The sequence below is a fragment of the Asterias amurensis genome, chromosome 8, assembly GCF_032118995.1.
Source record: "Asterias amurensis chromosome 8, ASM3211899v1".
Lineage (NCBI taxonomy): Eukaryota > Metazoa > Echinodermata > Asteroidea > Forcipulatida > Asteriidae > Asterias > Asterias amurensis.
This window is the reverse complement of record NC_092655.1, coordinates 1,339,526-1,365,939: the sequence shown is the minus strand read 5'-3', so window position 1 is coordinate 1,365,939 and position 26,414 is coordinate 1,339,526. Positions and strand designations below refer to the sequence as shown.

Genomic DNA, 26,414 nt, shown 5'->3' with positions numbered 1-26,414 from the left:
AGGACACTCCACTGTACATGAAAGTGTCTCGACTGGGACTCTAACCCACACTCTGCTGAACAAAAGCATCAGAGAGAGCTTGAGTCCAGTGTTCTTGTCCGCTCGGCCATGACACTGCTCTTCTTAAATTATAAATCCTTACTATCATTCATTAGCAAACTGTTTTGAGCCAATGATATTTAAAACCACAGGAATCAACCTTGGTTTAACTAACAAAAGATTCTAATGAAATGGGATGGTCAGGATTGAGTAATGTCCTTTATTCCAGGAAAATGGAGACTCATTTGATGGAAGAAAAGACAACTCCCAAGGACAAACACAAAAATGTGGGACATTACTGGTTTGTGCAGTCAGGGAAGTTGTGTTGTCTTCATAGATCTACAACTAGGATAGCTTTGTGCTTCATCTTCATGTGTTTGCTGTCCCCTGTCTATGAGGCTAAATTTCTTTGGGAAACTATCCCCATGTAGGATCACGATTGGTAGAATAAAGACCCAGTCACGTACACAGATCCCGATATTGAAAACAAACGATAACCTTAAAAATGCATGCCCTCGATTGGTTGAATAAGCGTGGGCGTATTCTGCATGGAGCAATTCAACCAATAGAATGCGTTCTCTTTACTTGGTTATCATTATCGTTATCGCTTTTGTTATCGCTGCAGTGTGACTTGGCATGTATGACCTACATGTACATGTGTCCGCATAGTCGTAAAAAATAATTTCTGTTACAATTGTACTAGTTTATTATTTTGAGTTCTGGTGGCGGCACTATAGTCTCAACTCGACCGATCCAAGGCAACGTGTTTCTTTAATTCTTTCTACCTTTCTGCAAAATTAGAGATAATTCAATGATTGGCATGTTGTGGCCGAGGGGTACATGTAAAGGGCACTGGACTTGAGTTCTGGTTTTCTGAATAGCAAAGTTTGGGTTTGAGTATCGGTCTTGACACTTGTGTACTTTGAGCAAGACACCTAAATGTTTTTACTGCTTTGTCATTCGGTTTGGACGTAAAGCCATACATGTAGTTCCTGCGTGTTGGTCAATGAGATACTATTTTGGGTTACAATGTTGGGTTACAATGTTGGCCCACGTAAAAAAAAGCAACAACTTAACTTCCAAATAATAAGGCTACTTTGAAGACATAGATAGGCCTACTTTAAAAGAAATCAAAGATATTTTGGGAAAAATGTTGTTACCTGCCACCACTTTTCCACCACTTGTCCACCACTTGTTATGAAATATATTAATAGACCTTATGCATTGACGTCATCCAGCTGCCATCTTTGAGGTCAAACGGTGACGAAACAATCGAAACGCACATAGATTGGCCAGTGAACAACCTCCTTTTGACCTCAAGGCGTGGGCGCCGTACTGAAATGATGTCATGTGCATAAGGTCTATACCTAACTTTTTATTTACTCAAATGAGATATTCCTTATGATAAAAATGAGTGGAAAAGTGGTGACAAGATACGGACATCTTTCCGTATTTTCACAGACAGCATTGTTATCTCACCTTGTATACTTTTCCAAAAGCACCATCGCCGATCTCGCAGAGTATTTCCCATTCCGACTCAGGATCTTTATCTCGGATGATGTTCTGGTATTTATCTTCCTTCTTCTTGTCACCCGTTGAGATACGGAAGAACCTCTTTAGGGCGTGTATTGACATCTTGCTCGCTTCGTTGCAATGCAAGTTTTAGTTAGAATGAAAGTTATAGCGTATGCAAGTTCAGCATCTTTCAATGATCAATTGGTTGTTTGCTACGACTAAATTCGATGACAAGCTGGTTTTAGTATTACAAGTTGTAAGAGGATCAGATGCACGTAAATAAGAGAATGACAGTTACTTGTGAGAAAATTCTTTATGTTTGTGTTTTCCTTATTCTGTGACTGTTAAACTTGAAGTAAACACCTCTTTCCTCACACAAATCACCTCACAAAAACCTCGGTAATCTAATTCTTAATTGTAAACATCAATGTTTTGTGACACTAAACAATTTAAACAGTTAGTTAAAACGACAGTTAAGAGTGGAATTAACTGTGTGTTCATCCAACCAGAAAACAAACAGATGTACGATAGTGATCACTGAATACCGTGCCCACGCATGACCCGACGGCCGGCAGGGCAGCAGTCAACGGGGCGGGAGGCCTTCGTTCCTTGGCGGTTTCGACAACACTTGCCTGCTCGGTCACAAAACGTCTCGGTGTTGGAGTTCAGAACAACAGGTTGTCACGCATCACACAATTAACGACTATCCACAAGATAAGAAAGCTTGCACGGCCATAAACTTCCGGAGAGCCGCAAAGATCAACAAAATCACTTTAACTCATCACACTTCCTCTTGGAAAAGATCAATTTATCACCCATGTCACCGAGTACTCAGTTTTCGCCATTTTGGATTAAAAAATGGAACCTAAACACTTCACTGGTACCTGCCCCCTTCATAGGCTAGCGTGTAATTACGAAAGTGAATCACGTCCTGTTCCCGTTTCAATTTGGCCGGAAATACATAGCGTTTAACTCTTCAGTCGAAATGGCACCAGGCTTGCCTGAAACCGACGTCATGCTGGTGGGACCAGGGAACAAAGTTCACGGCGGTTCACAGTCGCCACGCCTGTTGACGTCACTATTGTGTCGTCGGCTTCTTTTATCTTATAAACTAAGGCCATGCATTTAACAGATACATAAATTTGATTTGATTTTTTTTTCTGAATTGTTTCAGCCACCGCCCTACAACCATAATTAAAAGCAAACATAAAACTAATGAATAAAATAGTCTGTTTTTTTAGTTCATTTTGTCCACCGTTTCGGCCTTAATTTCGCCTTTAATTCATTCATTAAAGAATTATTTAACCGATGGCAAGTTAGAAACAAATCTCTCAAAGTTAAACCCTTAAAAGTCCCCATGATCAGCCGCCCACATAACGCAATCCATAAAAGTTGCGGGAACCGGTCAACCGGGGTAAAGTGAGTTTGATGGGATGGGGACGGCCCGTATTTTATGAGAAAAGGCAGGCCGCCAAAATTAGGCTTTTTACGACCAAACAAAAAACGTGATCATCAAACCGCATGAGTCAACATAGTGTTTGTGTTTGGCGGTCATAAACTGAATCATGCTATTAACCAAAAATGTATCCCAAAATAAAAACCGGGAAACGCACTTCCACATTACGCGTATTTTTAATTGCCCCCCCCCCCCCAAAAAAAAAAAACAAAACAAACAAACAAACAAAAAATGTGTGTACTGGTATTTCCCAAAGTTCATACACCACTACGCGGTTAATAAATTGTTTATTGTGTGCTTATTGTAAACTAACAACGTAACACTAATGGCATTTTAAAGTTTGCTTAGCAAAGTTGACGGGTGTCCTTTGTTGTGACGGAGTTATGTTGGGCTGGGTTAAATTTGTCTTCGTTTTAGAATGACATCGTTTATAATTCTCGATAACTTGACAATAATGGTTGGAATACCCCTTTTCATACAAATAAGTGATTTGTTGCAAACCACTGTGACTTGTAAGTAGGATAAAATAATGGTTGGGTGTGTCATACTTATCCTACTAATTGTTGAAACACTAGGAATGAACGTAGGTCTATGAAGGAATAAAACTAAATCAGGCACTTGTTCTGACTAACGGTCAAGTGCAATACTGCCCTCTGTTGACTCATTATGGAAAGTGTAAATTGCCATAAAATAACCGAATGAAACTTTGCCAACAAAAATAACTTGTTTTTCTTTTCTTTCACAATGATTATTTCAACTACTATTTTATTAAAAGTGGGTGGAAGATTCACAACTGTTTCCAGCAGTAGCTGCTGAATGCAGTGCAGCACCTTGTAAACCAATAGAAGATGCTAAAACTCAACTTAAAAAACTGTCTTAAAGACACTGGACACCTTTGGTAATTGTCAAAGACCAGTCATCGAAGTTGCAAGATAATAGTGGAAGAAAAAATACCCATGTCACAGAAGTTGTGTGCTTTCAGATGCCCGATTTCGAGACCTCACAAATATTTAAGTAAGAAATTACTTCTTTCTCAAACACTATGTAATACTTCAGAGGGAGCTGTTTCTCACATACAGTGTTTATACTATGAACGGCTCTCCTTAGCTCGTTACCAAGTAATTTGTTATGATACAAATTATTTTGAGTAATAACCTCTAGTGTCCGGTGCCTTTAAAATGTTTGTTTGGTCAGGCACCTTTAGCAGTAACTCATTAGTAGATACAAATGCTATATTATTACTTTGGTTACCAGACAAGAATTCCAGAGTATTATCTGAGCATTGAGTCAGAGCAATTAAAAAGTGTCACAAGTCAAACATTTTTATAGACACATTCACAAGCATTAAGGATGCAGTCATAGTGAGCTTTTTCTTTATTACAGATAATGCAGAAGTAATTTTCAATCACAGTTATTCATAATATTGGCATGAGTACATTCAATAAAGCAGCCATCAACACAAATCTGCTGAGCAGAGACAAATCTTGCAGTCATAGTGAGCTTTTCCTTTATTACAGATAATGCAGAAGTAATTTTCAATCACAGTTATTCGTAATATTGACATGGGTACATTCAATAAAGCCGCCATCAACACAAATCTGCTTAGCAGAGACAAATCTTGCTTAGCAGAAATGGGTTACCAGCCACATGCTAAGTGAGGGGAAATACAGACTGTCTCCTCGTTGAATTTTACTTCAAAGCAAATACACTTGTTTAAAGAAAAAGTAGATAATGGGTACCCGATAATAAGCACTTTAAACCTACAAGCTGGCAACACCTTAAAGTATAAGTTAAATATATATTTGTTTTGTTTGGGTAACATTAATACAAAAAAACTATGGCTTGTTATTTGTAGAGATAAACCAATACAGTTGTGCAGGCCTGGAACTACAGCCAGGCCATGCCCTCCACTTCCCTGGTATTGGCCTCGGTGCCCCTTCAAACATTTCCCATTGATTTAAGATTTTCCAAAGGAAGCGTTCTTTTCAAAATACAAACAGCGTTGCCCTTTCTATGTTGAAATTCCAGGCCTGGGTGTGGTTAAATAGATTAAAGTTTGCCAAAATCTACAAACTAGATTTGGAATTTCTCTACAACTGAAGATTCAAGACTAAACATTGGGAGGCCCGGTAATTCATGGGGGGCAACAGAGGCGATTACCACCATCCGCCTTGGTGCCTCTTGAAATGTTCCAGGGCAAATTTACACCTAATGAGCTACACTTTACCAAGGGCATCAAGCATGTATTGGTCATATTTTTATTTTAAAATCAAGACAATTCATCTGGCATTGAACTTTTTTTAGTACAGTCTGGTCAAACACACAGTCTGCAAGATACATTTCACTTGACACAACCCCAGTATTCCTGTACACAGTTCATTCAATAGATTAATATAATTTGAAGGATGAAATAAAAACAGAAAGTGGATTCTCCCAACTTCTTAAACTGTATCATGAAGACAACTTCAAAGTCATCCCCTCAGTGCAACATTCAGTTTGGTCAAAATATACAAGGCCAATATACTGTATGTGGCAGCAAGTACCCCCCATCAAACCCAAACACAGTGTTTCCTCTTTAAAAGAAGTACCCCCAAAATCTGGGGGGGGGGTTTCACAAGTTTGCTCTACTATTCCTAAAGAGAAGATTTGTTTACTAATGTTGAACCTCAATTGCATTTTCCTGTTTACCATCTTACAAAAAAACAAAAACAAAAACTTTAAAGTACAGGATTCAGAGGAAGCTGATTTTAATTAAATCTTTAACAACTTTCGCTCTGTAAGTCTCGCCATCGTCTGGAAGTGATGACTCAACGGAATTGCATCGGACTGATTCGCAGTCCCAGGCAGTCCTTGCCGACCTCCGTGACCTGAGTGACCCGGCAGATTGACCCCTTGAACTCTGGCAGGTAGCAGGTCCCACTCAGCGGACATTTCTCAACTGGCTTTCCCCTGTGCGAAAAACAAAAACAACCTTTGTACCAAAATCTCCAATTGAAGAAAGTGAATCACATCTTCTGACCATAGTATAAATGAATGTACTTGTGTGCTGTGTAGATGCCTTCACCGCATTATAAGTTATCACACAAGCGCGAGTGGAAAACGGAAAAATATAGCGCCTCTGCATCCCATATCCAACGAGGCTGAAGGCCGAGTCGGATATGAGACGTTGCGCTATATTTTCCTTATTTTCACGAGCGCGCGTGTAATAACGTTTTTATCTTCGTATAACGTATTTATCTACTCGGGTGAGCCCCCGACATAAGCTAATCGAACTATCACACTCGCCCTCTCAAGGTGAAGGCATGCACCTCAGGTCACCCCCTCCACAAGCAGGGCACTGGGGGCTGACCCGGGTGAGTCCCCTCAACAGACCGGGTCGACCCAGGGAAGCTAAACGAACGCACCCAATGTTGTCGACAGCAGTTGTTTATGTCAAAATAATTTGAGGCTGAAAGAGTCAACTATTGGCTGAATAATAAATACCTGTATATGGGCTTATAGGTAGCTCCACAAATGTCGAATGGGTTATGCTCATCGTAGTTCAGCTTGTGCGCATCCGTAAGGTTCTTCTCACACGCCAATAGAATCTTCCGTGTCTGCGTCCAAACGAAGCAAAAGAAAAAGTCAGTAGAAGGCATGGAAATTCATCTTTAAAAGGGCGTTTCCATCTGGAAAATCTTAAAGTCAATGGGAAACTTTTGAAGGGACACCAAGGCAAAGACCATGGACATTAAAAATAAATAATAATAATAACTGTTTTTATAACACGCCTTTTGCCAAAGGATACAAAGCGCCAGGTATTATTACTGCAAGGAGTGGGATGAAGTTTGAGATATAAGACCTAATCCTTAAGCACCATGTAATGGTTTACAAGGTGCTATGGCGCAATATGCTGCCAATCCAGCCAGGAACAACGGGGCGAACCCCTTCTCTTTACGATAAGTGCACTGGGTTCTTTTACATGCGTTTACACAACACATGGGACCCATGGCTTTACGTCCCATCTGAAGGACGCAGGAATGGTTAAGTGTCTTGCTTAAGGGCACAAGTGTCACGGCTGGGGACACAAGAGGTCATGGTTTCCGCAGCCTGCATGTAATATTAATAATAACATAACATTTATAAGGCGCACAGTATCTGGAATGGTACCATTCAAAGGCGCCGGAAGCTAGCAAGCAGACAAATTGAATAGATGAGTCTTGAGGCTGTGTTTGAAATGGATAAATCAGGTGTGTCCCTCAGCTCATCTGGCAAGGAATTCCAGAAACGCGATGCGCAGCTGGAAAAGGCACGGTCTCCGTAACTTGCCAGCGTGTTTTGGGAACATAAAGTATGTGTGATGATGACGACGATCTAAGGCCTGGTCTGATGTTACGTTGCTGTAGAAGATCTGTAATGGAGCAAGGTGCTAACCCATGGAGGGCCTTGAATGTGAGAAGCAAGACTTTGAATTGTCAGTGGAGATTATATGAAATGGGTGATATGTGATCGGAAGATTTTGTCCTGGTGATTCAAAACTTGGGTCTCTCTCAATAAAAACGAGCCCGGTTACAACAGTCAAAAAAAAAAAGATAGAATACAATAGACCTTATGTATTGACGTCATCCAGCGGCCATCTTAGTGGAAAAACGGTGACGAAACAATCTAATCGTACAGATTTGTATGAGCGGCGCACAGGATAGGCCAATGAACAACCTTCTTTTTGACCTCTAGGTGAGGGCGCCCTACTGAAATGACATCATGTGCATAAGGTCTATGAAATAAAACAACTGTACACCGGGAAGGCACTGACCTGTGAAGCGACTTCTGGCTTAGGGCCGAGCTCAAGGAGTCTGCGAGCAAACGAAGCCGCCGTCTTAAAGTTCTTGAGCTTGAAGAAGAGATTGAGAGCTGTACGGAGTGTAAGAACCTGGTGGATAGGCTGCAGGTTGCAGTGGGTGAAGTATGCCGCCAACTGTCAAATCAATAATAATATTTTATTGTCACATGTAAAATATAATTGTACAGTGAAATGCGTTTTGGTTTTGCGTGTCTAAAAATATGTTATACAAAAAATACATACTAAAAAAATTACCCATTTACACTGATGTGTGTAAGCACTGTATACTCAGTACTTTCTTGAGCTCTGTGAAAAAAATCACAGGCATATTACTTGGGCGAGATTCAAACCCACGACTTTGCAATTCTAGAGCAGTGTCATACCAACTTGACCACTGAGATTTCGCAACGTAAAAGATAAACCGTGCAATTTCAAGTCATGTTTGTGTGGATTATTATATTCTACTTTTAGCACTATTTTCTGCTTAATAGCTTTATGAAGATGGGCCCAGAGGTTGAGTACAGTGCTCTTGACCATTTGGCCATGACACGCCTAATGCGCTTTACAGAGTACCGCTTACCTCGCAGTTACGTTTCTGATCTTCCAGGTTTCCTTTCGGCTGCTCCTTACGATAAATCTCCATCGTCAATCCCAAGACGTACTCTCTGCAGATGTTGATGAGCTGCTGTGCCTGTCATTGTTTAGAAAAAGTAAAACCATAGATTCGTAAATACTCCCAAAATGTATGACCACGGTTGGCTTGCTCGCCTCTCACCAAGGTGACCCCGGTTCGATTCCCGGTCGGGGCCATATGTGAGTTGAGTTGTGCGTTGGTTCTCTGCTGTGCCACGAGGGTTTTCCAGACTATCCACTTTTCCTCCCTGAGGAAAAATCAAACACTTTTAATCTTGGTTGTGCTCTGTGGTCATAATGGGTTGATGTGGCTGGCAGCTGAATGCGCCCTTGCATGCCTGCTTCTCGAACACGTTGTAGCCGCGTCCTTCGCAATTCAGCCCTTAGCTGCGAGTAAGGATGATTAGCCCCCCCAAATTATTATAAAAACTAATCCTTAGCGAGATGCGCTGCAGCTGTTGATAGTATAAACTATTTTGAGTAAGGATTCCCTTCAAGTAATATGGCTTTGGATAATCACCCAGAAACATTTTGAATCTGAGAAACAATTTGTACAAGGACGGCTTGCAAAACTCTTGCAAGACTGGTTTGCGGAAGTTTCTGATTTTCTCAAAAGAAGGGAAACCTGTTAAAAGGTTAGATACTGAAATTAAGTTCAGGACCGTCACCCCTTGACATCGGCACTTGGGTAAACTTTGATATTACTGGCCGGACCAATCAAATGTATAGATTGATACACCCAGAGCCTTTCCATAATCTAGCGCAAGTTCGAGTGCGCACAAATAGTCCACCAGTGGTCGACCACAGACTAGCAACGCACATGCACAGTGACGTACTCACCCGAACGACTCGTCAACCTTCCACCTTTTCGCTAAAGTGTCACTGGTTCCCCTCTGCGCTTTACACATGTTAGAATAGAACATGCTGTTGGGACCAGTGAATAAACCGTGGGCTCGAGGCTGGTTCCAAATGGTCGACCACAGTGGTCAACCAATGGTCAACCAGCCTGGGTTTGAGTGCAATAGGTCAACCTTTAGTTAACCATTGTGCACACTCAAACTTGCTCCTAAACATGATGTTGATTTATGAATGGCCTGACCAATCAAATCTATAGATTGATACACCCAGAGCCTCTGTACAATCTAGACATGCTGTAGACATGGGATTTTAAGACCGAGGCTCTTACCTCTGCTATCTCCTGCTTGTTGTCCACCACCAGTAGAGGAACACTGAGCAGAATGACTCTGAAGCGTTCCGCCGCCTCGGCAAACTTTCCCGATGTGGTCAACTGATACGCGGATTGCAGCCTCTGAACTAGATGACCAAGCTTTAGGCTGACCGCTGCCAGACCGCCTCGGGAACCGGACTCTTTCCTGTGGGAAAAAGATCGAGGTCATCTAGAGGTTAAAGGTCAATATCCGAAAGACTACTTGTTGCAAAGAGGGTGATGGTAGAAGGCATCCTGGACAAGAAAAGTGAGTTTTGGAGATTCAAATTTAAGTGGTGCTTATTTGCGATAAACCCTTCCTACTGCCATATTCTGTAAAGAGCGCCCTCACATGGTCAAGTACACAGTGCTCTGTTCTTACCAGTTTCGGTGCGGGTAGCCCATGAGTGGGGGGAGGCTGGGTAAACCCAGGTACGCTGTTCTTGCTCTGGCGTAGGTCTGCATGAAGAGGGACTTGTAAGGGGTGAAGTCAACCACGCCAACTTGCTCATGAAGAAGCTGAAAACAAGGAAACAAGAAACATCATTATTTACTTATTTTTTTAATATTATTTTTTTAATGCAAGTCGCCAGACACACAACCCCTGAAGGCCACTTCAAGGTATGGGCTACAATTGTTTTTTTCCAGAGGCCGTTGCCACCTACTCCTAGGGCTGAAACAGGGTTAACCCTTTCACAGTCCATACGGAGGTAGGCTTGGGTATTGTCAATTCAGAGCCTGGCCGGTAGAGCAGAAAGCACTACCTCCCCAATTATAGAGGTAACTCTTGTGAAGAAAAAAAATCTTCAAATTTTATTAGAGTTTTAAGATGACCACTCGTCTAAAAGGTTAAATGACACATTTGTTAAAAACAAAAACATTCTTTAAGACGAAAGACATGTGTGTGCGCGTAGAAAAGATTGAATAATGAATATGTACGCTCATTTATGGCTCATTTAAATGTGCTAGCACATAGCACATTTCAATTTGCCAATTCCAAGGGTTATGATCGAGCAAGGCATGCTGGGAAAAAATGGCGCGGTGAGATTGATCACCCCTGGGAACGAGGTTGCAGGTACCAAGTCCCAAACTGGAACCCGCATGGTCTAGTTCCTCACCCTTGTGGCAGACTCAAATGCACCAGCTAGTATGTGGTCCACTGGTAGAGAGGAATTGTTGCACCAGACTTGAGCCTGGTTGGTACCCTTGACTGGAGGGACGAAATACCCCTCTTCCCCGGAGCCTGCCATCGGACCTCCAGCAATCTCCTGAAGAATAACAAAAAAAGATGAGAACGATGAAAATCTTTTCAACAATTTTGTTTTGTCATGTTGACTCTCTGTTCATGTATTTAAAACGATTTCATTGTGACGTCATCATGAGTCAAGTTATGGCAATACTTCTAAAAGAATTAAGGTCATTGAGTCGTAAGTCAAAGGTGAGAGTCACTGCCCACAAAAACAGTTTGAAACTTGGATCAAGATCTTAGAATGTACTTTGAAATTTTAAGAATTCCATGCTTTGGTAACCCCAGGGCCAAATTTTAAAGCGCTGCTTAACAGTAAGCAAATCTGCGTGCTTACTGTAGCAGAACAATTTGCTTAAGCCTCGGTGTATTTCACAGGTTAGCAGAAAAATTGGGCGGCCATATTGCAAGTTTACCGTGGATTGTGACGTCATATATTTTCATGCGATAAGCATCGGAAGGTTAGCATGCCTTTTTGTGTGCTTATGGTGAGCAGAGCTATGAAATAGAAATTGCACAGTAAGCACAAATATCGGCCGCTAAGCAGCCCTTGAAATTGGGCCCTAATTTTGTCATGAACTAAGCCAATGTAAATTTCAAGTTAAGTTTGATTTGGGTTGACCTGGAGTCACCCCAATTTATTTAGTTCGGCAGTGTCTGGCAAGCCTGTCTGAAATGTGTCTTACATAATTTTGGTGTGCACTTACCAGGTCAGCAGGAAGCTCCAGATCATCATCTCCTACATCCCATCCTCCATCTTCATCATCTCCTCCTCCCATCATCTCAGCATCTTCAAACTCATCACCACCTGAGAAAAACAAAGACGGTTACAAATAGCAGGAACTTTAATTTCAATTTAACTTCATAGGAAGCGCAATCTACCAGGCCAATTACTTTGTGAAGAATTTTGCAAATAACTCTTTGTACTTTGTATGTGTCAGTTCTAACAATGACTTGGTTTCTCACAAGTTACCTCTTAAATTTTGAATTCCTCAGACTACAGAGATACAAGGTTTGGATATTATACAAATCTGACTCACACATGGCTGATTGCAAGCCTACAAATTCTCAGGCCTGATACTTTTGACGGAGGCAACGATTGCGTCAATGCCCACGCGGGCAACACAGGCGATTGCCTCCATGCCCCTGGTCATTTCCTTGGAGTCATTGAAATAGAAAACCTAAAATGTCCTCCAAGGTTTACCAAGGAGAAAACGCCTTGGTGCTCTTGCTCTTTTACAAATGAAAGAATACAAGCTTGAATTCTGATTCAAATCTTGGCACTGAACCAAGACTCAAGTACTCACCATCCAGAACCAGTTCTGCATCCTCGCCCCATCCACCATCCTCCTCCATCTCCATCTCGGCATCGGCGACCATCGACGCTCCGCCCTTCCCACGGGGCATGGCGCCCTCAAAGAATCCCTTAGACATTGTCAAGAGGGGCCAGTTGTCCTCAGACTGTTTGATGGGGGGAGGAGGCTGTAGTAGCTGGGCGTTGGAATTGATCTCAGGGACCTTGACACGATTTTACAAAATATAAATAATTAGGTATTGGAAGGAAGTGAAAGTTCCTATAAAAAAATTAGTCTGTGTGTGTGTGTGGTATGTGTGTAGCAGTTATCGCGTAGGTGACTATTCTTCCAATCTTCTATAAACCATGGTGCGACAAAGGTGTTTTTTTCTCTCATTAATATCTGCAACTTTGACGATCGGTTGAGCTCATATTTTTACAGGTTTGTTATTTTATGCATATGTTGTGATACACCAACTGTTAAGACTAGTCTTTGACAACTACCAATAGTGTCCAATGTCTTTAAGGTCACAGTCAAGATATATTTGTAAGTATTTGGTCACCTTTTCATCTTCAGTGAATTCTTCTTTGAGTGCTTCTGCTTCTTCAGTCATTCCATGGGTAGCAGCCGTCAAGTAGGCAAGAGCCTCTGAACAATAGAAAAGGAAAAAGGTTTGTTCAATTCAATACGCAATAAGTTGGTAAGACATCTCCTCTTGAATTGCAAGGGTCGTAGGTTCGAATCCTACTCGAGTAATATGCCCGTGTTATTTTTTTTTAAGCCAGGAAAGTACTTTGTATAGTGCTAAAATACATATTGTTTTACTCATTTCTCAAAAACTACACAACCTTAGTAAGTAATATTTGAAGGGAAGCTTTCCACAATTAGTATCTTCAAACCCTGTAAGTTGAATGTAAATCTATGGACATTTTATAAAATACCAAAATCCTTAAAACTTACTCTGTCCACAGGTTTGGAGTATCTTGACTCGTTCCTGAACGTCTCCCAGATACATGGCACACTGAAACTGACCGCTGGTGTCCTTACGAATCTCGGCTACACAGGAGTTCAAGTAAAGGAAACATAATTAACATATCAGTAATAATTCCCATTACAGCACAAGGACAACATGGATAATTGCCAAAAAACAGAATCCGTGTTTGATGTAACCTAATATTTATGAAATAACAAACCTTTAAAGCTTTTTCAGCCCTATTGGTTATTGGAATCACAAGACAATAGTGAAAAATATGTTATCAAACATCGGTTTTTGACTCAAGATTAAAAGTACTTGTTTGACTAATTTTCCCCAAAACGATAATGTCAAACTAATCATTGTTATTGGGCATTTGTAATTTTGTCAAGCATTCTTAATCTGTTTATCTTAAAATTTTCTGTATTTTCTTAACTTGCTTATATTCATAACCTCTGTCAATCGCCTCAGGACCCTTTGGGGGTTAAGGGTGTTAGTTTGTTTATTATAAATTTTATTATTATTATTATTATTATTATTATTTCATCTTATCACAGCATGCAAAAGAAAGATCATATTTTCATTTGTGCCGGTAACTCCTCGAGTCGGGCTACGTCCCATAGCCTTAGATCTCAAGGGTCTTTCTCAGGATCCTCGCTGTTCCCAAAAGCGCTGCCTTCTGTAACAGATCTACCCTCACATTTGTCCCTATTTCATCTAGATGTTTCCCCAGTGCTTTGGGAATGGTGCCAAGTGCTCCAACCACCACGGGGACTACTTTTACCTTTACCTGCCAAATCTTACGAAGTTCCCTGGCCAGGTCTTGGTACTTTTGGATCTTGTCCATCTCCTTCCAAGCTACCCTTAAATCTCCCGGCACAGCTATGTCAATGAGATGACACATCTTCTTTGCCTTATCTAAGATTACAACATCCAGACGTCTATGATTATGATTGTTATTAAACTCACCAATCTTCATCATCTTGCGCAGTTTCTCCAGATTACCAGTGATCAGATAGAGAAAGGCCAACTTATCAAAGTTCTTGGTTCGTTGGTAAGCCATCTCAACCACCTGATGGTTCCCTTGTAGAAGGGCTGCTTCCCCAAGCTTCTCCCAGCAACTCTTATCATCAAGGGCCCTGGCGGCTTCTAAGGCAACCTGATTCAAGAAATAAAAGAGAAGTAAATCTTGGGCCCTGGATGACGGCACCCGGGCCTAAAGTCGTGGCTCTGCTTACCGTGAATTCTGCGCCTACAATAACCATTCTCTGCCTCCCGTCTGCTTGCCGTCAAAGCGCATAATTTCTACGATAGCTGTGTAAGCATGGAATGCCTAGTAAGAAGGAATACACTTCCTGCTTACCCATGAAATACTCTTGACGCAAGTGCGGAATTCTCTGCTTCCGCAAGCGCTGAATCTTAGCTTACAGTAAGCATGGCAATGACCAGGGGTCCTGAACTTTAAAGCGCAGACATGGATTGCAAGAATTGTTGAGAGATGATGAAGTTTCATTTCTTACCTCGATGTTCCCACATTCCAGAGCGAGAGCAAAGCGCGTCTTCTCATCCTTGACAAAGTGCAACGCAACCTGAAAACACAAGACAGATCATAAGACAAATCGTAAGGCAAATCCAGTTATCCAACAACCTAGTGTCACAGGGCTGACCTCCACTATTAATCAGAGTATGACCAATAAACCAAGCAGTCGATAACTTCTCCAAACACATACTACCAAGATTTACATGTTTAACTTAGGGGGCGTTCATTTAGCTTCCCTGGGCCAACCCCGGTGTGTGGCGGTTTTTTTTTCTGGGACGAACGTGGGTTATTTTTTGCACACAATCGTCCTGGGAAAAAAAAAAACCACACACCGGGGTCGACCCAGGGAAGCTAAACGAACGCACCCTTTTGCTTCCTTATTAAATTTCTCTGAAAAGCTCTGAAAATAAAAAATAAGAAGATACTTTTTGAGCTCTTGTGAGAAATGTTTCATGGTCCAGTGGCAGTTCTGAGCAACGAGACAAATTTCACAATGCTGTTTGGCAGAATCTTTTGCTTAGAAATTTTCTCTGCTTAGCAAATAAAAGGAGGGAGCCAGCCACAAACAATATACATTACTCAGTGTTTCAGCTGGTATTCTGATTCAGCTAAGCGAAAATTTTCTGTGCTTAGAAAATGTATCTACTCAGCATATTTTAACAGAGAGCCAGTCACACAAGGTCAATATCACTTGGTATTTTGGCTGGTAACTCGCCTCTGCTAAGCAAGATTTTCTGTGCTTAGAGAAATGAGGCTTTGTGGGCTAGTGGGGATTTTTGTAATAAATCAAGCCCTCTTGAGGTTGTATGAAGAAATTTTTGCCTACCTCTGGGTATCCCTTCTTCTGCAGGTAAGCGATGATGGACTGGCCAACCAGCTTAGCAGTGCGAACCATGTGCAGCACCTCGTCGTACTTGCGGTGGATCAACGCCAGCTTAAACTTGAACTCAGTCGGGTCGATGCTCAGGATGCGAGGGCGGCATTCGCGATCCAAGCAGTAGACATTCTGACCTTTGACACGGGTGATGTAGATGGGAACATCCAGTGTGCGGATGATGCCGTGATCCCTGTAAGGGTAAGAAAGTCACATGATAACCTCGGCACAATTTCATAGAGCTGTTCAAAGGAGCTAAGCACAACAAAGTAACCAGAAAAAGTTACCGACCAAAAAAGCATGTTTCATGTACAATCTGTCAGTGGTATCCTGCTTCTTTTTCCTTAGCAGAAATTTTGAAAGCCTTTATTTCTGCTTATACCCCGATCACACCGAACTTGTCTCACTACGTTCTTAAAAAATTTAGTCTTGGTGCAAGCAATGTTATTTACTCCACCATTCAACAACCGCAATCCCCGCTTGCTCCCTCCACGATGCTCATATTACTATCGTCTTGCACCAAGACTACATTTTTCAGAACTTAGTGAGAACAAGTTCGGTGTGACGGGGGTTTTAAACAGCTCTATGAAAAGGGGACTTGTCATGATGCTAGTGGGTGCGTTCGTTTAGCTTCCCTGGGTCATCCCCAGTCTGCCCTGGTGCGTTTCGAATAGCTTTTGACGCCATTCCAGGGGCACACCCAGGTCAGCCCCCAGAGCCCTGCATGTGGAGTGGGTCACTTGGGGGCTGGCCCCAGGTAAAACGACGTCACTACGAGAGCAGTGAGTGGTCGTTCGATTAGCTCTTGTCAGGGGCCCACCAGAATGAGCACCGCGGGGTAGACCCAGGGAAGCTAAACGAACACACCCAGTGTTTCAGAGTAAACGTCGCCCTCACTTGTTGACCTGCAACCTACCCATTACTGATGACGTATTTGATGTGGTTACTAGTGGTATAGATGAAAACTCCACTCTCGTCCCAAGCTCCACTCTTCACTCTGATATTCTCATGGATGGTGCAAAGGCTGTCAAGCTTCCGGTTACAGATTCCCAGCGCTACATGATAAAAAAAAATCATATGCGATGAGTTATTAAGTTGAATTCATAAATACCCCAGACAGTTTCGCTACTCCTATAGGTGGACAGCGCGTCACGTAGGGGTGTTTAAACGGTTGATAATAACCAGCTGGAGCTGTTTATAACTGGCTGGCTTCCGCGTGTCGGGCACGCAAGACTATCACGCGGAACACAATTCATAGCTATTAGTAACAGCGAGCGCCGCGCGTACTCTAAGCGTGCGCGTGTACACACAACCAACGCACATCACACAGATTCTTTACAAAGTTTTTTTTTAATATTTAAAGCTTGAATTTTCAATTGTTGAAGTGTCTATAATTGTATTTTTTTAACGTTTTTTAACAAAAGGCACTTATGAATTGGAATAAAAGAGAAGTGACACATTCTTAAACGGATGTTTAAAGCATTGTAGGGCCGTTCGGCTCGGGCCTTTATCACGCGGTAACGACCTTGCCGGTTTTAAACGACCGTTTAAGAACTCTTCGCTACCCTTTTATTCAGTTATTATTTGGGTCAAGATTCAATTAAGTCCACTGTTTGTAAAAGCAATTACATGGAGATAACAGGTGTAAGTTGTCAGGCGAAGAAATGTGTCTTTTAAGCCTCTTTCTTTAATGGAATATTCCTGTAATTTACAATTTTTACAATAGTTTACAATTTTTATGAACTTACTGTGCTTTCCAAGAAGGGCCACGTGGGACATATCAGCTGACCAGATGGCGTAGCGAACCTTTGAGATACGCACCGTTCCAACTGAGCGTTTCTGCTGCACATCAAACATGGTGACGTTGTCGTTGTCTCGTAGCAGCAGCATGCCGGTACCGGCGTACATGATTTCATCGCAGGTCGGCGTTTGAACTTTCTTGGTGACCTCGTTCTTAAGATTCTTGATGATGACCTGAAACGGAAATGGAAATCAAAAGTGAATTAACGCTTGAGAAAAAAAAAAAGTGGAAAGCATTAACCACATTAGCAAGTAGAAAAATAATAATACCACAGTTTATAATCGCAGCATAAGAACTGCATAACTCTGTATTAGTAGTGTGTCATGGCAGAGTGGTTTAAAGCATAAAATTCAAACTCTGGTGGTTAAGTCATCGGAGTGTGGGTTCAAATCCAGGCCTCGACCATGTGTCCTTGAGCAAGATCCTTTACTATAGTTGCTTTCCTTCCCCCAGGGGTATAAATGGGTACCTGCGAGGGTGAAGTTTTTTAAGAAGTATTTGTGTTCAGATTTAGGATGCTAAAAACACTTTCACTTACGGCATGAGTTCTGTCCATGACGGCAAAGCGGTTCCTTGCAACCCAGATGGCAGACAGACCAGATGACCTCTTTCCTTCAGGAGCTTTAGGATAAAGACAGATATAAAGTTAATCAAAGAACTTCGTACTAAAAAAACATCATAGGTAAATCCCAAACTGTTGGACTCTGATTATGTTGGTGTGCCTGATCCCATGTAAAGCATGATCAGTTTACTAGTACAGTCCTCAGTTCAACACCATTCAGTAACTCAGCATCGAAATTGTTGGACTCTGATTATGTTGGTATGCCTGATCCAAGTTACACAATGAAAACTTTACAAGTGCAGCCTTGAGTTCAAATAGAATCAAACAAAACATTCAGGTAAAGTAACAAGACTCATAGTCAGATGCACGGTTGGTTTGTGCGTAAAGCACTTGCCTCTCACCAAGGGGACCCCGGTTCGATTCCCAGCCAGGGCCATATGTGAGATGATGTGTGCGTTGGTTCTCTGCTGTACCACGAGGGTTTTCCATACTATTCGATTTTTCTCCCTTAAGAAAAAATCAAACACTTACGATCTTGGCTGTGCTCCGTGGTCATAATGGGTTGAATGCGCCTTTGCATGCCTGCTTCTCGAACACGTTGTAGTCGCGTCCTTCGCAATTCAGCTCTAGCTATGAGTAAGGACGATTAGCCCCCCAAATTATTATAATTACTATATTTTAGAAGTGGTTGGATTCAAATGTTACCTACCGTCAGGGTTTTGTTTGTCGCTCTCTTTGGGGACTTGGTATAAGTCATAGGTACTGTTGTCCACATTACTGGTCCGCTGTAAAAAAGAAATCATTTCAAAATGGTTGGTCAAGTCACTGGAAAAGGTTTTGACCACGGCTGGCAGGGCTTCTGAGCATTACCGGCATGACACTACATCTGTTTTGTAAAAAGTTGCTTTGTAAAAAGTTGGGGATAAAGTGCATTCTGCTCTACCCATTCGGCTCCTAGTGGATGATACCCATGCCTGCATCCTTTCAGAAGGGGGGTATATATAACCCTGTTTCAACCCCAGGAGTAAGTGGCAGTGTGCCTCTGGTGGCAGTTGATTTTGGTCAATAGCCCAAACCATTTGAAATGGCCGACTGGCCTTGTGAGTTGGGGGATACCTCATAAGTATAATAACGTAAAATAAAATAAAACCTGTAAACGAGAAACTCACAGTGCAGACAAGTACAGCATTCTCGGCCGGGTTATAAGACATGCTGTACACTGGGCTCTTGCTACCTCCTCGTAGCTGCATGATAGCGGTATCCTTGGAGGTAGTAAAGTCCAGCTTGCGTAGATAACGCTCCTTGACGTAGTACAGGATGTTGCCGTTGACGGCAAAGGCTGGACGCTCTCTCTCCAACTTGAAGACGATCATACCGCTGTCATGTCCTGATACAGACAGTTATTCAAATTAGTTATAAGTAGAGCCCAGAAAATACTCCCTGCAAATGGGACGCCAATTTTGATGTCACATAGCTGTGTTCGCAGTGAACGATTCGCAGGAGTTGAGCACTCGTCAACTGTTGCGAACTGTTGTTGCAAAATTTGTATCGCATTTGCACTCGCGTTGGCAGAAAGTATGAACTGGGCTTGACCCCTAGAGTGATTGACTAATAATGTGTCCTCGACGCGGTGCTTCATGGAGGCAACCGGGGCAAAGGACAAATCCATCAAGCTCCGCCCCATTGCGTATTGACCAATCACAACCCAATGCGCAACCAAACGTCTAACAAAATAAAGTATGACATGCTGGTGCGCGTATGCTTGGTGCTCGCGGCAGAGTTGTGCAGAATGGCATTGGAGATGCGCACGTGTTCTTGCTCACACGTGCACCGTGGGCAGAGCCTAATGTATCGGTCTATTGCCTCCAGTGCCCCTGGTGATTGCCTTGGTGCCCTTGAAATGCTCCAGTAGAAATTTCTTCATAGAGGTGACCTTTACCAAGGAGAAAATGCCTTGGTGCCCTTGCCCTTTCAAAAACGAAGCATACAGGCCAGTAAATCTTACATTATTGCTATCATTATTTCCTATTTGGGTTAAATTGAGCGTTGTTGTGAATTAGCACTCACCAGCAGCAAACAGGTTGAGGGTTGGGTGAGGGCAGATCACCCAGAAGCGATCATGGTCACGACGGAACGTCTGGATGCACGTTCTAATGGGGTAAAAATAGAGGAAAACATTTTTTGGTTTTGGTTTTACCCTTACACCTATGTGTGTTCACACTGTATACTTAGCACTTTTCCCTCGTTCTATAAAAAAACCTCACAGGCATATTACTCAGGTGGGAGTTGCAATTTTAACAGCAAATAGTGACAAAAGAATGAGAAGTACTTTAGTGCATTTGCATAAATTTATGTAGATTTATAGACTAATGGTACCATATTACCTACTTAACAAGATTTAACCAGAGAACCAGTGAACCCAACCTCGTCCCAAGAGTGTGTCGATCGGTTACAAGGTTGAACGCTCTCTCACCCTGGTATTGGATCATTTGCATATCCAAATTGTTTGGATATGTATGCAAATTAAAATAGTCTGGCTGCTTTTCGCAATTCACATCTTCGTCATAATCTCGTAGTACGGTACCAGATTTAATAGCTTGTTTGTACATTGTTGGTTGCCGGCGGCTGGCTGTACCTATGAATATGGAACATATTCTAATATTGTAAAGTCGTTGTCCAATCAGGGTCCAAGTAAAGAGTTTCCATCCCAGGGTTTACTATTGTAAACATGGTTGGAAATAAAGTAACCCATGGGACGAGTTTGCAGTGAAACCTACCTTTTGGACATATCCCAAACACGGATGCTCTTATCCTCCGAGTTACTCAGGATCAACTCCTGGCGAGGGTGAAAGGTCACGCAAGACACATTGTTATAATGACCTCGACAGGTGTCTACCTCCCAGGCTTTGGCATCTAGAAATAAACAACAACAACAACAGGTGTTTACAAGAGGAAAGTGCCAATGATATCAACTTTAAAATGGATAGAAGTAGTTGGGTATGGACCCCCTTGTCTGAAGCGGAAGGCACCTACCGCCATTATGGGAGTCAATTCCTTTGCGTAATTTTTTACTCCTAAAATGGCAGACGGGATAAGAAACAGGACGCGGAACGCACCTCTGCACAATTTTTCAACCATTTCCGCCTTTTTGGAAGTCAACTGAGAATGTTTTTAAAAAAACTTACCGTTCATCCTCCACAGTTTGACGTAGCGGTCGTCAGCGGCTGAAACAATCAGTGGCATAGTGGGATGGAAGCAGGCCCAGTTGACACCTCGATCATGACCCTAAGTCAAACCATAAATAAACATAGTGAATGGATAAATAGTTTTTTCATTCAAGAATTGAAACGTCCATAATCACCTTTGACCTTGCATTTATTTCACATGGAGATTTGCAGTAAAATTTGCAGCAAGGGTGTTTTTGCTTTCATTATTATCTCGCAACTTCGATGACCGATTGAGCTGAATATTTCACAGGTCTGTTATTTTATGAATATGTTGGGATACAGCAAGTGAGAAGACTGGTCTTTGACAATTACCAATAGTGTCCACTGTCTTTAAGCACTACTTTGCTGCTCAAGCAACTCTGTGAAATTGGGCGCTGCTCTGTAAGCAAAACAAATCTGCTTACATGTTTGATGAAATTAACCTCTAATCTCACATACAATCAAAAAGTTAACAAAGACAAAATACAATGATGTCTGGTTTTATAAGACAGTTCTTACCTCCAAGACGTGCTTGACCACAGCGTCAGCGGATCCAAACAGGTCAGGTGTCATGGTAGACTTGACATGGTCCTCTATGCCTCCCGGCCCGGGGGCAACATTCTTCTTACGCAGACCTTCAAAGTAATGATTAAACAAAATTTATTATCTATTTCTGGGTAATGGTAATTATTTAAGGGGATGGGGTCTAGGCAGTGGTTTTTTTCCTCGCCTTCCACCTCTAGGCAGAAGAAGCTCGTATTTTGTCCCAGTCTTTAATAAAAAATAATACGCATTTAGGATTTGAGGCATAGCACAACCCGGACTCCAACCCAATCTGCTGATCAGAAACACTAGAGCTTGATATAGAAGAGTTTGCGGTAACACCATGTAATAACAATCTCTAAATGAGTTGGGGTGGTTCTGAAAAGAACCGTTGGATTAACTTGACGTTTCGATCAGTATGCTCTGATCGTCTTCTAGAGAATGCTGGACTCTGAAGAACCACCCCAACTCATTTAGAGATTGTTATTACATGGTGTTACCGCAAACTCTTCTATATCTTATTTCCACCATGCAAAGTTTCAAATCCTACTTACTAGAGCTTGAGTTTGGTGCTCTTGAAAATCTTACTCTTTCACTTACCAGAGATATCCCACACTCTGACTGTCTGGTCCAAGGAGGCAGATACAACCAGATCTTCACTGTGATGAAAGTTGGCGCACATCACGTAATGGTTGTGACCAGTCAAGACACTGAAGGGTGGAGAAAGAGTATGTTGCCTTAATCAAACAGATTCTTCATCATTAATTTACATTCATATATACCTTGTATCAGTGGCAAAATTGAGATACTTTGTTTTTGCAAAATTAGGGTACAACACATTTTGGTGCGATGATATGATAAGAATGTGGACAATACCAGGGGTGAGTCATTACTAAGGACAAAGTCGGAAACTTGGATACAAATTCAAAGGTATGTTGAAATAATGGCATTTCTACCATTTGGTAACCCCTGGGGTTATAGATTCAAAGGAGCTTTTGGAAACAGTATCCAAAGCACTAGAGAAGAAGACCAATTAGCGGGATTTCTTTATTTGTGGAAAAAAATATTGTCTGATTTTCTTCACCAGGCCGACATAAAAAGTCTGAATTCAGCCAAAAGTCTGAACAGTCTCATCCCTGCACTACTCACTGGATACAATTTCTTGACTGCCAATTCCAAATGCGGATCGTCTGATCATCAGATGCACTTAGAATCCATGGGTATTCCTGAGAGGAGAAAAGTAGTGTTTGATTGTTACTTCTCCTGGTCGTCTCTTTGATCATGTAAAATTTGTGCATCATCACATTTTTTAAACCCCAATTCTTCTCGATATTTTTAACATTTTAGTACATTTTTCCATGGTGTATAAAGTAAACTCCATAACACTCACGACTTGGACTTGCATGTACTTTGCACGTGTGTTTACTCTACGCATCAAGGCAAAGTCTGCCTCAATTGACATCACAAAGGGGTTGGAGTCCACCCCCAAAACAACTTTATCTACTTTTTAAACATATAAATCATTACAAACAATTACTTAAAAAAATTGTTTTATTGTTACTAAACATATACTCTTATGTTTGAAAAAATAAAAACTATATTTCCAAGTTGTACTTACATGATGGAATACTGCTGTGCGGATGTAATCAAGATGGCCAAGCAGAGTGAAAAGGCATCTCTTCAATTTGTAGTTCCACACTTTGATCTTGTAGTCATCACCTCCAGATACAAACAGCGGCTGCTGCTGGTGAAATCCAATCCCACGCACTGGACCTGCATTCAGGAAAACAAAAGATTCACAGTGTTACTCAACCCTCCTACTGTTTGACCCTTCAATGGTCTTGCCAGCACTTCAATAAGGCAATAATAATAATAATAATATGAACACAATGCAAAACGCTGTCAGAGGAAACAGATGCCAACTGCTGCTTCAACGTTCATCTGTCGGGGCTGCCATCGCGACTGCCACTCCCGGGTAGGCCTTGCAAGCCACAGCCGCAAGTGCCATCCCTAGCCTAACAATGTCCCCCCAGTTACAAGTCCATCGCCTATCAAGACGGATGGAGGGGTACTACTACTAATGATAACCAGTTTTTATGTAGCGGTTTTTACACCAGAATGGCATCTCAAAGCGCTTCCAACATTATTACTCCTGATTACTGGGCCTTTCCTCCATCTTCAATTCAATTCAATTCAACGAACATTTATTTCCACAAAGGATAACCACTTAATAAGAAAACAAAACAATAGATACAATAAAACTAATACATGGAGGCATAACCCAGGAAGCCGAAGCTTATAAACGGAATGCCTTAAACACACAGAAAATAGACTTAAGTAAACAATAAAGAACAAGCAAAACAAAATACAAAAGACAAAACAAAACAAAGAAACAAAAACAGACAAACAAACAGAGTGGACATAAATTGTAGTAGACATCAGACGGACATAGGCAACATTAAGACACGGTTCTTTAAACCATCTCAGCTCCCTGGGGAGTACACAGGGATAACCCTGTTTCAGCCCCAGGAGTAAATGGCAGCATACCCCTGGTTACCAACAGTCGATTTGGGTTGATAGCCCAAATCAGTCAAGTGTAGCCCTCACCTTGAAGTAGAAGTCCGGCCATGTGATGTAAGACTACATTAATATCTCGTTCAAAATATAAAATATTAAAAACAAAACCAGACAGATTGTATAGACCATGTGAACCTTGTTTACAATAAGTGTGACCTTTTACATTCTTTAAGTATTCTGGCAGGCACTGTACTACACTGGTCCTATGGGAAAGTTGACATTTTGTGTCATAATTTCCACGTAAAACCAAGAGTTATGAAAGTAAAAGCTGGACAAGTTTTGAGATGTGCCCCCTTTCATCATTTCAAAAGTTGATAAGAATTAGACAGTGCAATCTCCATAGATTTTATGTCTTCTTCCATTGAGCTGTGTACAAATCATGCCTGTTGCAAGAAGTCCAGGCTCTGTGGCTCTTTTGTAAACATGTCACAGGTCACATCGTCTATACTCTTACCGTCATGCTCATCAAATTTTTCCAGCATGGTACACATGCGGTAGTCCCAGAGCTGTATAGTGCCATTATGTAAGCTGGTCAAGATCCATGGCCGCTTCGGATGGAAACAGAGGCCTGGATGGAAGAAACAATTCACACGTTAAAGATTATTAATAGTGATTACAATAAAAAGAGTATTTATATTGGGCCTTATGCCAGGCATCAAGGCGCTTAGAGAGCAACACTAAAATATAGAAAGGGCAGTTAAAAAACAGGGTTAAACATTTATTTCCACTGACTTGATGCATCAATGTCCTTTTCACAAACCTCTATTCCCCAGTGTGGGTTGGGGGGGGGGGGGCAACCCCGTGCCGGCCCTTTCACACTTGGACCTCTTTACCCCTGATCCACCCCGGCAAATGGGCATACCCCAGGGAATAGCTACATTGTATGTCTCCCCGAGGCCCTGTATTTACTGTCCGTCGTTTGGGACAAACACTGGACAGTTTAGATTCACTGATTTTGGATTTGAATATCTCACCTTTGACCCTGGCCGATTTTGTTTCAAACTTGGTCAGCATTGCTGAAAACCTCGTCTCTCTCTCTTTTGAAATCAAACTCGATGTGAAATGACGTAGTAGTAGTCTTAAAAATAAAATAGAGGAAGAAAGAATGGAAGTATGTAAATGGGAAAAGTTTCTGTGTGTCCTGCCACCACTTTTTCATGAAGTTCAAATACTGCCGGCTGCCATGAAATGAAGTTGAAATAGTATTTAATTGTAATTTACTCAAGTCAAAGTCAAAGTCAAATAAATGAGATACACCATTCCTATTTTCTAATTAAGAAAAGACTAAAGACAAAAGAGGAATAAAATGGTGTAGAATTTTTAATAATTTATAATCTAAATTCCCGTTTTGTGTTTGTTTTGTGGTAACAATTAGTGGAAAAGTGGAATCAGGGGTACGGAAAGCTTTCCCTAAAAATTATCACATTATAACTATTTACTATATAAGGATAACTTTTCGTATGGCGCCACCACTTTTTCACTCATTTTTACAAAAAGGGATATATCAATCAGGTAGTAAATTAGGTACTATATTATTTTATTTCGAATGAATTGAAAAAGTGGTGGCGCCATACGGAAACTTTTCCCTATATAAGATCCTTATATGATTATTGATAACCGTATTCCCGTCTCAGGTAAAATAGGTAAGTTGAAAATAAATAAACTGAATTGACGCCTTTTTATTTTGAGTTGACTTGAGTTTGTGACGGTCGTTCTCGGCCGAACTTTTTTTTGTCAGATACGGAAGACCGGGCAATGGAAATAATCACACGATTTAAGGCAAGCAGTGAAACAAATCATTTTGATAACTTCGGAGCCATAACTTCCATGTGCTATGCTTATTACAGTGTATTTATTTAGTAAAAAAGTAAAATTAAAACTCACCTGTTTGCAGAGAAACAAACCCTAACTGCACAAACGAATGGCAACAAATCGTGGCCACGTCACTTTGCCATACGCGAAAAATTCCCGCTGATAACCCATATCGTCTGCCAACACTTAACCCTTACCGCGGAGTACCAACGACCTTTCAGGAGGACGTCTGGTGTCCATTTCACTTGTGGATAGATCAACGGTACAATTTATAGTTTCGGAGCCAGGGCTTCGATCGGGAAATCAGTGGGGTGGG

The 26,414-nt window shown here is 41.6% G+C and overlaps 2 protein-coding genes across 6 annotated transcripts in view; both read right to left on the bottom strand.

Moving 5' to 3' along the window:
• LOC139940425 (serine/threonine-protein kinase 10-like) overlaps nucleotides 1-2,407 on the bottom strand; it is a 34,169-nt gene extending 31,762 nt beyond the window's left edge. For all 5 annotated transcript variants that reach the window (XM_071936659.1, XM_071936661.1, XM_071936662.1 and 2 more), the window contains exon 1: nucleotides 1,519-2,407. In XM_071936659.1, the coding sequence (XP_071792760.1) occupies nucleotides 1,519-1,674 (156 nt within the window). In that variant the 5' untranslated portion in view covers nucleotides 1,675-2,407. The remainder of the gene's footprint in view (nucleotides 1-1,518) is intronic.
• A 2,071-nt stretch (nucleotides 2,408-4,478) lies between these two features.
• Nucleotides 4,479-26,254, bottom strand: LOC139940612 (coatomer subunit alpha-like). The gene is made up of 29 exons (XM_071936950.1): nucleotides 26,171-26,254; nucleotides 25,261-25,364; nucleotides 24,741-24,854; nucleotides 23,328-23,482; nucleotides 22,859-22,935; nucleotides 22,310-22,419; nucleotides 21,686-21,801; nucleotides 21,146-21,245; nucleotides 20,738-20,873; nucleotides 20,028-20,110; nucleotides 19,130-19,347; nucleotides 18,670-18,745; nucleotides 17,937-18,019; nucleotides 17,346-17,571; nucleotides 16,514-16,652; nucleotides 15,550-15,790; nucleotides 14,704-14,772; nucleotides 14,153-14,342; nucleotides 13,171-13,266; nucleotides 12,773-12,858; nucleotides 12,223-12,433; nucleotides 11,623-11,723; nucleotides 10,788-10,937; nucleotides 10,052-10,188; nucleotides 9,649-9,835; nucleotides 8,410-8,520; nucleotides 7,803-7,964; nucleotides 6,494-6,606; nucleotides 4,479-5,959 (listed from the first exon to the last, which is right to left on the bottom strand). The coding sequence occupies exons 2-29, from the start codon at nucleotides 25,298-25,300 to the stop codon at nucleotides 5,818-5,820; spliced, it is 3,669 nt and encodes a 1,222-aa protein (XP_071793051.1). The 5' UTR covers nucleotides 25,301-25,364; nucleotides 26,171-26,254; the 3' UTR covers nucleotides 4,479-5,817.
• Between the last annotated feature and the right edge of the window lie 160 nt (nucleotides 26,255-26,414).